General features: G+C 36.0%; 1 protein-coding gene across 1 annotated transcript in view; it reads right to left on the bottom strand.

Annotated features, from left to right (window-relative positions):
• Positions 1–293: 293 nt before the first annotated feature.
• Positions 294–13,261, bottom strand: part of LOC131060941 (serine/threonine-protein kinase VPS15) — a 54,443-nt gene continuing 41,475 nt past the window's right edge. The window contains exons 11-12 of the mRNA XM_057994402.2: positions 939–1,038; positions 294–832 (exon numbers count right to left, since the gene is read on the bottom strand). Of these exons, the coding sequence (XP_057850385.2) occupies positions 662–832; positions 939–1,038 (271 nt within the window). The 3' untranslated portion in view covers positions 294–661. The remainder of the gene's footprint in view (positions 833–938; positions 1,039–13,261) is intronic.

Here is a 13,261-nt window from a genome sequence, read left to right as displayed (position 1 = left end):
TGTATTATAATAGTTAGTATGTTGTAATTGTTAGTCACTTGTATGTTTTAATTGGTAGATTACTTTCCTAACTTGTTTGCAGGGTTCTTCTATTAAAGAGATAAAGGTATTCCCTCTCTAACCCACCCGTAATAGCTGAGAATTGTAATCTGGGGCAAACTAGGGTATTTTACAAAAAGGGAGATTACATGGCCATGGTAGCAGTTCATTTTCCTTTTAAGATCATTTTATTTGTCAAAAAAGGTAACAGTACAACAATTTTCATGGCAAAACCGATAGGCCAGTTACTCACATATCACAATATACTACAAATCTAATTCCATCACAGAGGGGTATGAATACATTCTTAAATTGTGTGTTACGGATCTTGGAGATCAGGATCAATAGTGCTAATATATAGTCCCTACATCCCAAAATCTTGAGGTCTTGCATGTATATACAATGAATTAATTTCTCCCAGACTAACTCAACATTTGTAGTTAACCATTTACAAAGTTACAATAATCATAGAGTGTAGGCCTGTAATATGGCTCTTCCAGCCTGTAATTAATGTCCATTAGTGAAGGCCCATTTATTACAGTGCCTGGATACACAACTTGAAATTATAATGAAGAATCCAAACAATTCCTGCCAACATTTCTAACTTAATATTAACTTGGTGTTATTTCCAAACTTTGACTGCACCATCACGACTGCTGGAAATCAAAAACTTCTGATTTAGCTGGATTGATGCCATTGATAGAATGGAATCACGGTGACAACCTGCAGAATCAGTTGCAGCTGCAGCAAGGGACGCCTTTGATGTCAACTTGATGGAATGCCTGTTTGTTTCCTGTTGCAAGTATACAACTGATTCAACAAAAATTGCCACTAAAATGAAAAAAATTCACAGCTGATCCAAAATGTGTTTGTCAACTTCTACCATATCTTGTTCTTACCTGCACAACCTGTACCCCATGAACGGACCTTGTATCATAATATTCTTCCCCAGCTGTCTTCTTTATTGGAGGTCCACAGACACAATAGCTGCGTTCAGGTCTGCCACATGAATGAGGTAAGTATAATCAGATAAATTTCCCACTACTGAAATTACTTCCTAAAATAATTAACAAAATAATTATCATCAGAAATAAGTTTTTAATGAAACATTGCAACTATTTAAAAATACAATTCTGCTTGCCCAATGAAAAACAATGGCTCTGCTTGCTTTATGAAAAGAAAAAGCATCTAGTAGATTCCCATGCTAGAAATTCATGGGTTCAAAGACAAATTTGAGGGTTTACACATACAGGAGATACCCAGATCATAGATTTTCATTTAGCCAGGCGATTCTTCCCTTTGATGCTAAAAGCATAAGTACCCCTGTAATGCTTTTCTATTTTCGTAGGTCCCTCAAGCAGATGGAAGTCATTGCCATTGGCCAAAGGCACTTGGAAACTAGTTTTATCAGGACAAAATCATCCGTTACTTCAGTTGTAATGTGATCATGAAAAAAGCTTCACAGGTGGTTTGACAAAGATATTCCACTGGCCAGGGGAATGATAGCGGTGGATCTGGTTGTTTATGTTAGCCTCAAGTTATTATTTTTTGTACATGGTCTATTTCACCAAATTAAACAATTTCATATGAATAAAGTCTGTCCATATTGCCTTGGAGCGTAAAGTTACATTAAAACAAATTGTGTGTAACCAGTAACCACAATTCACTAAGTCAGTGAATTGGCGACTTTATGAAATAACTTAAGTAAAACAATGAAAAAGTAGATGGCTTAAAAGTGAAATGCCCTAAGTATATCGCAAAATATTGATAAACTTGTGTATGAATATATAATGTAATCAGTATCATGCCTGTAATTAATAAATACTTGCTCACAACCAGCTTACATTTTGTTGGCTATGAGACTTCCATACAGTAATGCGCTATCTATTAGAATCATTTGTCGTTGCACCAAAAGCTCAAACTATCAACACCTGCTACAAACACCAGATTTAACCTGACCCACGGGAGGTGGTTAATCCATGTCACGAGTCCCCAAGGAGGTGCTGACCACCAAGTCAACAATCTCCCCCTCAGCACTGACTGAGCCTTCAACACCCATCGAAGGGAGACTCAAACCCGTTACCCAAGGCTCTGATACCAATTGTTGGAATCATTTGCCGTTGTGCCAAAAACTTGAACTATCAACACCTGATACAAACGCCAGATTTAACCCGACCCATGGGAGGCAGTTAAGCCATGTCACGAGTCCCCAAGGAGGTGCTGACCACCAAGTCAACACTATCTTGACTTTTTATTTTCACATCAGAGCCATGAAGCAAATGCTAAAAGCAGACCATCTGATAGACTACTTGTTCAAGTATGGACCAAGTGTGCTTTCAACGCTGAAATTAACTCAAGTCCCTTGTATGTCCCTAGTGTACATATTAAGTCTATCAACATGACATCATAGTTAAGTGATGTGAATGTATTTATTGACAAAATTCAATGTAATGTCTCATTGCAAATATACAATGTGCTAAACCTATCTAGGAGTCCACACACACACATAAATATGAGACAGAATAGAAAGACAATTCAAATGATCATTGTGCAACTTGAGTTTAGTATACAAAACTAGTGACCACCAACTAAACATAATGGCTGGAAGGAGGATCTCCTACTGCCTTAGAAAATCAATGGGAGCACATCAGTACATCCAACATTCCCTACTAGTGGGTACAGCCCCAGGACAACCAAGCGATGCCTGGACATACCAGGGAGTCCCCACAGATCAATCTTTCTCTATGGAATGATAATGATTTTGATTTATGTGAAAGCTCTGGATAGACAAACAACAAGATGGCATGTATAAACGATTGACCTTGGAAGAAAGGAGGAATATGTACATGGTGCTGGGTGCGAAATATACTATTAAAACCACAATTTGCATACTTGAACTTGCAAACCAAAAATACTTAATAAATACTTAAATTTCAGAACTCAGCTAAACTAGGCAAAATAATAAATTCAGAAACCCCGGGCACCTGAATTTATGTTTTTCAGCATTATAGTCATTCTATGTCAATTTAGAATCATACAGTTCATATGGCATGGAGTTACAACCATCCCACCTTTAGTGGTCGATTTACTCAACAAAAAAACATGGAAACAAAAACAAAAAAAAAAGAACACACAATTTAAAGTCATCCCTGCCGAGTCAAAAGTTTCTGAGTCACTCACTTTGAAAAAAAAAATTGAAAGTATTCACTGACTCGTGAGCATGTGAACTATGATTAAACAATTGTTATTGTTATTGTTTACTCAGATACATGGTCTATTATTTTCAATTTAGGAACTTAGAGTGATCAAATATTTCTTAATTTGTACATCACTAACATCTCAGGATTACTAGAGAGTGGAGGAAAGCACTGAGGGTGAGATGGCGGTAGATGCTATCAAATTTTCATATATGTTTGTGAGTTCGTGTTGATTATTATAAGCAATTTCTAAAAAACAAAGTTAGAAAATAAATAAATCAATCAAGAATGATGATATTCGTGTCTTCAACTGCACAGCCTTCCTCATTTAGACCAGTAAGATTTCCCCAACGTCACCATTAGATCTCTGAAGAACGAAGATTTGTTCACGAGTAATGAGGATTTGGTATGTGTAAAAACATTGTGATAAAATTATGAAAATCATATGCACCATGAAGGTTAATTTAGTCTTGAAGGCCTTAATGTTCAAACTATCACCATTTAGTTTTAATGCCTAAACTTGATTTATAATTTAAAACAACAATTGCCTGACTATTCCAACCCTTAAAATAAATAACTTTCAAAAACACAGTTCCATAACAATGCATTCCTGTTGAAATTGGAGAGTTTCTAAAATGGAAACACAAGGACAGGGAGAAAACATCCCTTCTCAACGTCATCCTCAATACATCCCCCCTATTCCCAAGGGCCAAGACAATCTAGGGAGAGTTTCATCCTATTGGAGACGTTGGGAGGATGCTCCAACATCCCTAGAAAGACCAAAGGACTCCTAGGAGTCCGTCAACCATCGCAGGGATGCAGAGAAGTTCGCATGACCTGGGCAGCAATAAAGTTCATTTTTTAAATAAAAAACTGTGTTATCTTGATAACAATTTTGATTAGTGTCAAAGCTTTTAACAGACAGACAAAGTGATTGAACAAATGATTAACCTCAGAAAAAAGAAGTAATATTTACATGGTATTGGAGGCAAAAAAAGAATATTAAAACAATTGTTACTGCTTTTGTTTACTATGATGAATGCTCTTTTGTCTTAAATTTAGGAAGTTGATATTCAGATACTTTTAACTTCTTACTGGAGAGTGAGGGAAGAAGTGAGCATGGGGTGATAGTGACTGTTATTAAGTTAATGTCAGTAGATTTCCAAAACCCATTAGTCTGTCTGTTATGCTTCTGATTTGACTCTGTGAGTTTTTTTGCTTCTGGATTTGACTGTTATTATGTTTTTATAAACGTTGAGTTTTTGACGACTAGTATAAGAAGTTTCTAAAAACAGTGAAGCAAATAAATAAAAAGATTCCAAAACGATGATATTCCTATCTTCAACTACACAGCCCTCTTTATTTAGACCAATCAGATTCTCTACCTTCACAGTTAGTTCTCTGAAAAATGAAAGTTTGGTAAAAAAATAATGACTTGTTGTCAAAGAAAACATAGTGATAAAATTATAAAAAAGGAACGTACCATGAAGGTCTGTGTGGTTTTGAAGACCTTAATTTGGGCCATGAAAATGTCCCAAGGAATACAGGATGGGCTCTTCTTTCATAGCCTCCCTATAAGGGGCATTACCACCCAGCCCAAAAGAAAAATTTACTGAAACCATGAACAAAACCTACAAACCCAAAACCAATGCCAACATTGATAACATAGCCTGAAACCCTAGGTCTCTAAAGAAGTCGTAACATTATTGTAATAAATTATTAAATTTCACCGCATTTTTTTTCTGAATTCTTGGTCAAATGCACAATAGATTATGCAAATTTCAAAGTCATTGGTCAGAGTTTAAGACTAGTTGGTGGGGAAAAATCCCCCATGGGTTATTTCTACAGCTCCTGGAAAGACTAGGGAAGCTATTAGGACCAAAATTCACAATGAAGAGAAATACATGCTAATATGGGAGATCATTAATGACAAATGGATTAGCAAATGCATTGCTACCTCAGTGTCATCGAATACTATCTAAATCCAACACTACTTTGAAATTAAGTCCTTTGGAGATGATGTAGAGGTGACAAGATGGCCTCAAGTGCATTGAGAGATTTTTTCTTAATGGGCACGTATTGCAAAATTGCCCATGAAGCAGTTCAAAGGAATTCTTCTCAAATGTATGTGCCACAGACTCCCAGACAACCTTCAAATCAAGTGTTTGCAGTCAACTTTTGTCTTTTCTTTCTTTAAAATTAAACTTTAACATACATTGTAAATATTAGATACATTAATCATTTTTGGTTTTGACAGGACAATGGTGGGATTTTTTGGGCAAATCAAATCCCTCTAAGAGATGGCAATGCACATATTGAGCCAAACCTAAAATTCTTCCACTTGTAACTTTTCTTGGAGTGTGTTTGACTTTGAACCATATTTGAAAAACCTGTAAATTACCCACACAAATCGCAAGTAAATGGCTTAAAATCTTGCAGCCGAGTGATTGACGAGTATTTGGCTCAGTGAAATAGCTTATGGCAAGAGCTAAGGAAGCTACTCGGACCAAGATGCATAATGAGGAGAATAAATACACACAAATATGGGAGAGCATTAATGACAAATGGGATCAGCAAATGCATTGCTACCTTGATGTCATCAAATACCATTTAAATCCAACATTGATTTAAAATTAAGTCCTTCAAAGATGATGTAGAAGCAACAAGATGCCATCTCAAGTGCATTAAGACATTTCTCCCTATGCAAATGAGCAATGGCCAAGTATTGCAAAATCGCCCATGTACTAGTAGACAGAGGAATTCTTCTTGAATGTGTTATAGACTCTCAGGCAACATAGAAACCAAGCGTTTGCAGTCAACTTTTGTCCTTTCCCTCTTTGAATTAGAACTTTGGCAAACATTATAAGTATTAGATAAATCATAGAATATTAATAAATTTTGGTTCTGGTAAGATAATGGTGGAATTTTTTTGGCAAGTCAAATCCCTATGATTTATGTAATGTGCATATTAAGCCAAACCTACAGTTTTACCACTTGTGAGTATTCTTGGAGTGTGTTTGAACCATATTTCAGAAACCTACCAATTACACACAAAATCATGTGTAACTTGCTTACAGACTCACAGCTGAGTACTCAATTGGCATATATTTGGCTAAGTTGGCAGTCTGAGTTCAAGTTTGGTCTGTAGATTAGACAAAAAAATTTAAGGGTTGGGTTTGTTTTAGGTTTTTCATATAAAGAACATATGAAAATTATACATATATTTACCTAATAAAGAGGGATAACCATATACCATACATTTGATAAACAAAACAAGCATAAAAAAATTATATATTCACATCACATGTGGCTCCCTTTGTGTGTGTTGATTGTAATTAGGGAAATGGCAGATTCCAATTGCCTTGGGCAACATTGGAATCCACCCAAGGGGGCCAGCCCCCTTCTCCAACGTATAGGGCTGGGCCCTATACCTCACAGCACCTCTTAAAGAACCCCACGCTACTCCACGCCACATGCAAAGGTCCAACCCTATCTAATGCATTTCGGATTAAAGGGAAAACAATAAATTAAAGGTCAAGCCGACATAAATGGATTTTAGTATAAGCCAACATAAATGGATATTGCATCATATAAATAAAGATACTTTTCACCTCAATCAAACACATTCATCTTTCATTATTCCATGCGAAATACATGTATCTGCCTAATGCAAGTTAAAGGAGCAATATTACATCTGCTATTACAGCGAATTACCTCTGCTATATCAGTGAACTACATCTGCTAGTAAAAGTGCGAAATTCATCAATGAGGAGAGCGAACTGAGGTTGCAGCCCATCAAAGTGCAAACTTCATATGCAAATATTGCAGACCTAGGGTTTGGACCTGATTGCTGTTGGAAGTGTTAAAGGGGGAAGATGTGACAACTTGATGCTTGTGAAAGTGCAGTCTTGTGGAAGACATTATCAGTCCTAATTGCAATCACCTTCAAATATTTGAGATAAGTGTTGTAACCTTCGTATGAATACAATCCATAATCAGATCTGAGGATCTTTTCTAGCTGGGTTTTTCCTCCTAGGAGGTTTTCCCAGGGTAACTGTATCTTGTTCTTATTTTGTTCCTTTCTTTGTTATGCTTAAATCTGGAAATCTACAAAACCTTCATTTAATCAATTTAGTTAGTAATTAAATTCTGATTTTCTGAGTTTACATTAATCTGAAAGTGTTAAAATCAACATGGTATCAGAGCTAGGTTCATACTAACCAGTGATCAGATTTAATCATGTAATTTCAGTCTCTTGTTCCTTCCTTCTTTGGTGACGGGTTAGTAAATATAAGGATCTCTCAATAAGACGACTTTGATGACAATGAAAACATTAAATGTTAAATGAACGAATCTTTTACTTAGTCCTTGTTAAACCAAATATTATAAGAGGATTCTTGGTTAATTAAGGTTATTGTTAAGGGCTTATTATTTCGTTTGGGCTGCATACTTATGTAGTGGTTAAGATCTGATTTAAATAAGAGTTGCAGATCTGATTGTGAAAGGTTGTGTCCCTTTGAAAGGGCAGAAATAATGAAGAGTTGCACTCTTTCAAAAGGTGCTAATGGTGAAAGGGTGTGTCTCTTGCCAAAGAGCATACATGATGAGGAGGTGTGACCTCTCCCTCATATTGAGAGACATAAAAGAAAGGAATCAAAGCATCCAGTGATATCACCACGGATTGGAACAGGTTAGAACTGTTATTAAGTTACAGGCAGTAACATCTTTGTTCTAGGTGGTATGACAATATTCTGATTATGTTTATACCATTCCTTGCTTGTTAGTCTATTAAATATTTAATATACCAGAATTTCATAATACATGACAAGTTAGTATACTTATAGCCTAATGCTTGTTACTACTGTCAGTATTTAAGAAAGTTGGGAATGGAGTTGTTTCCAAAGAGGGGCAGTCTAAATCCAATCAATAGGATGATTCCCAAGATAGGGTAAGGGCTTGGAACCGTAAACCTTGAGGGAGCCTATTCTATTTTGGTCTCTAAGCGCTTTGGTAACATAGTCATCCCCTTCTTCCTTAGAACTGAAGTAGTAACATAGGTTGACACTTGCATTAAGAATTATGGATGATAAACTAATTGAACTATGGAATATCACAAATTTGATTCATGTTAAGATAGATTTTGTCTTCTAATCAATTTAGTTGAAGTCATAAGTATTTTGAAATAGATTAATTAAGGTTAAAACAGGCCTAAACCTAGTAAGGGAAATTTTGTGTACATGCTTGATCAATTAAATACTAAAATTAAATATGGAATGTATGCCCACATTAAATATCTAGTGCTTAAGTGTTCCAATGAGTGAGATCAAAACAAAGAAGAAAAGTTGAACTTCATATATTTGTACAGACATTGTGAACTTGAATATTTCCTCTCTGTTTTGAACTTCGTTTAATTTGTGTATGTCTTTATCTATGTGCGTAAGGGAAAATAAACCAGTTACATAAGTATCGCTGCTAATTGAGCAAATGAAGTATTCATTAAATAAATGTCATAAATAAGTGAGCTACGAATTTATTGTTCACAATGCTTGATCTGAAGATTAATTCCTTTGACGTATTTGTTGTTGAATGTCTAGAGGTTTGATCTGAAATCCTTTATCAGAATTATTTTGATTATATATACTACAGCTTACTAATTGCTATTGATTCATGGAAGTATAGGCTCTCACTATCATTGCTTGGTTAGTATCTGCATTGGTAAGTATACTTCACTCTCCTTGTAAACATTCTAGTAGTACTTCCTCACCTATGATCTGATTGAGTTTTGACTATCAATTGAATGATTCTATAATAGTTACATAAAACTGACTTTTCAGTTGAGTATTTGCTATCATGAAGTGTGAAGTATTAAGGAAATTAATAATATACACTATATCCTCAATTGCTGAATTAGAATTATTCTAGTTGATAACTATCGTACTTTTGTGAGCTAATTGTAGACTCTATTAGGTCATACTAATGGTTGTATGCATGTACTCTCAAATCTGTGGAAACCCTGGTGAGGCAGAAAATGATCACGACTTAACCCTTGTGAGTTTCTTTATGAAAATTAGATTTGTGTTATAACCTGTATGGTGATGTACATCAAGGTTGTGTGTTACGGGCTGGCTCCTTCAATTTGTGTCACATAAGTATTGTCTCAGCATTCTATGTATTCCTTCAATTTGTGTTACATAAGTATTGTCTCAGCATTCTACACATAAGTATTGTCTCAGCATTCTATGTATCATTGGTTATATTGTTAAAGGGATGCATCTAACTTATCATGAATGTTGTGATCCTCACCCAGGGTCATTTTTATATAACCTCATATAGTAGGTGATGTATGTCGAGGGCCAAGGCTATACTGACATCAGAAATCCATAAGCTTGGATTAATGTGGCTTCAGAGGGAGCTTTGAAATAAGGCATAAGGATCTTCACACTCAATTAGAAGAAGTTGAGGATATGTCCTGATCATAATTGCGCCATGGGTCCAATTCATAAAAGGTGAAGTTGGCATTTTTCATCCTTGTTTATGAATACTTATGATCTATGATGCCTAGCTATCAGTCTAATATTGACGATTAAGAGGGAGCCTTATGATCTTCAATAAAACTCTTGGTATGAAAGAGTACTTGATAAGCCTAGGGTTTTGTAAAGATTCTAACCTGTTCCTTAAAGTATTTGAAATGTTAATTCTGATTCCTTATGTGGATGACCTAACTTTGACTGATAAAGATAGTCTCATGAATAGAGGCAGGTTGATTGGTGAGTGCTTCAGCTAATCAAAGCTAAGCATATTGTTGCAGCCAAGCATATTTTGATCTTTGCAAGACAAAATTGATTTAGGTTCAGATTGGTCAAGAAGTGTTACGGACAAGGAAAACACTTCAAGCATTCACCCGCTGCGATCTCTTGGACCTACAGGGACAATTTTCAGTTGCATTGTAGATTGTTGAAGCTAAATACATTGTTACAAGTGTTGCATCAAGAGAAGCAGTGTGGTTTCTCAAAATTCTTGTTATGCTGTTTTGATTTATTATCAGGGTTGTATAGAGATACCTGACAATTCAGTGTTTTATGGTAGGGCAATCCTGTGTTACAAATGTTCTCACCAAGTCTCAACCTCAGTGATACATTGTGTTGTATCAACCACCCTCTGTGGGCAATGTAAGGTGGTAGTGTAATCTTCTCTGGGAGAAGAGTAATTGTTACCATCCTCTGCAGGCAATGTAAGATGGTAGAAAAGATTCTCTCCACCCTCTGTGGGCAATGTAAGGTGGATCCAGTCCATGCTTGTGTGTGAGCTGGAAGACTATGTTATGTAGTTCCATTCTATGCCTATGTGCAAGATGGAAGACTACAATATTCTGATTATGTTTATACCATTCCTTGCTTGTGTGCAAGATGGAGGATTATGTTTATTAGATTCCATTCTATGCTTGTGTGCAAGATGGAGGACTATGTTTTAATTTTATGCTTATGGAGAACCGTGATTATGTAACTCCACTCTTTGCTTGGGTGCAAGATGGAAGATTATGATGTCACATTCTTCTTTGGGAGAAGACTGAGGTAAAGACAATGAATGATGGATATGAGTGATCGATGGCATGGAATGACTCCATGATGTGCATGAATAATTGTGTATATATTCATGACTTGCAAGTGTGCATGTTAAAGTTTTTCACCCTCCACAGGCAGTACAAGATGGATACTATGGGCTACTATTTGTGGCTACTTCTTGTGATCCTCCCTCAGGAGTATTTGAAGTTGACAGCTAAGTTCGGATTACAATTTAAACATTGTATATATTACTTAGGGCTGGGCCCTCATCTTGTAACCCGGTTGTAAGATTATCTTTCTCCCTAATTAAGAGGGAGTGTTGATTGTAATTAGGGAAATGGCGGATTCCAATTGCCTTGGGCAACATTGGAATCCGCCCAAGGGAGCCAGCCCCCTTCTCCAACGTATAGGGCTGGGCCCGATACCTCACGACACCTCTTAAAGAACCCTACGCTACTCCACGCCACTTGCAAAGGTCCAACCCTATCTAATGCATTTCGGATTAAAGGGAAAACAATAAATTAAAGGTCAAGCCGACATAAATGGATCTTAGTATAAGCCGACATAAATGGATATTGCATCATATAAATTAAGATACTTTTCACCTCAATCAAACACATTCATCTTTCATTATTCCATGCGAAATACACGTATCTGCCTAATGGGAGTTAAAGGAGCAATATTACATCTGCTATTACAGCGAATTACCTCTGCTATATCAGCGAACTACATCTGCTAGTAAAAGTGCGAAATTCATCCATGAGGAGAGCGAACTGAGGTTGCAGCCCATCAAAGTGCAGACTTCATATGCAAATATTGCAGACCTAGGGTTTGGACCTGATTGTTGTTGGAAGTGTTAAAGGGGGCAGATGTGACAACTTGATGCTTGTGAAAGTGTAGTCTTGTGGAAGACATTATCAGTCCTAATTGCAATCACCTTCAAGTACTTGAGATAAGTGTTGTAACCTTCATATGAATACAATCCATAATCAGATCTGAGGATCTTTTCTGGCTGGGTTTTTCCTCCTAGGAGGTTTTCCCAGGGTAACCGTATCTTGTTCTTATTTTGTTCATTTCTTTGTTATGCTTAAATCTGGAAATCTACAAACCCTTCATTTAATCAATTTAGTTAGTAATTAAATTCTGATTTTCTGAGTTTACATTAATCTGAAAGTGTTAAAATCAACAGTGTGGACCCCATGAAGAATTAAATCTTGAAATTAAACCCACTACTAATATGTTGGATACAAAGCAGTAAAAAATATTAAATAAAGAACATGTTGCTAAGAAATTTCTGGATTTGACTGTGAATTTTTAATATTACTAACATTTCGGATCAAACTCCATGATCCATCATCAGGGTGAATGCAAGAGAGATGATGATGGATCATGGAGTTTGATCCGAAACGTTGGTAATATTAAAAATTCAGAGAGTCAAATCCAGAAATTACTTAGCAACATTGATATGGACTGTAGAAATCTCATGCTTCTAAAGAAGGTGTTGTTAATAATAAAAGCAAATTATTATTGGTTTAAACTTTATGTTATATAAAATAAATGTAGGAGGTAATACTCCAGAAAAACTTTGGTTGAATTTTTTAAAAGCGTCGATACCTCCAAAACTCCATCATTTTCACACACATACTCGTCAATCATAAGTAGACAGAGAAACAAGGAGGAAAAGCCTTGAAAAACAATGGCAGCCCCTATGCCACCCATTTCATATATCAGCAATGCCCTCTGCAATAGTGCCACTCTCATTTTTGTTTGTTAATAGTTCTCTAGTGGAACCACTACTACAACTACCCTGCTTTTGCTAAGAGAGAAACAAGAAGATGGAAGAGGATTACTTTAAGAATGATAAAATGATATTTTACAAATAAATTTCTAAAAAAAATTTGCTGTGCACATTATGTCAGATTCATCATGGGCTTGTTCCTGCATCTGGAACAAACCCATTAATTTGACTGTGCATTGGCTGAACTCCTTCGAGTACCACACCTGGATCAAGACCATGTGTGAGTCGTGACCAACCTGCATTTTCCAATGCCCCCTGAACTGGCTACATAGTGAGTTCATTAAACTGTGATCTGACTATTACAAGTGCTTATTTCTGCCAATTCATCCATATTTTCTACTGCTCCCCAAATATCATTTTTCTGCTCCTTGAATGTTGCTCCTGCTGTTCTGCTACAAAATATTTTTCTTTATGCATTTGGAAGACTGAAACAACTGCCATTATTCTGCTATTTGCTGCTGTAACTGCCTTTATCCTGCTATTACCTTCTATAAAGTTCAGCCCTCTAAAAATTAACTTGTTCTCTTTTTTCCAAAAATTCACAGTGGTGTAACAACTTTATATGTATGGAACTCACTTTTTGATCTATAATGTGTAATTAACTCTAATTTTAATCAATATATTAAAGAAATCAGTAATATGTCCCCTAAATTCAGTAATATGCA

Source organism: Cryptomeria japonica, chromosome 5 (genome assembly GCF_030272615.1).
Source record: "Cryptomeria japonica chromosome 5, Sugi_1.0, whole genome shotgun sequence".
Lineage (NCBI taxonomy): Eukaryota > Viridiplantae > Streptophyta > Pinopsida > Cupressales > Cupressaceae > Cryptomeria > Cryptomeria japonica.
This window is presented reverse-complemented; position numbering and strand designations above follow the sequence as displayed.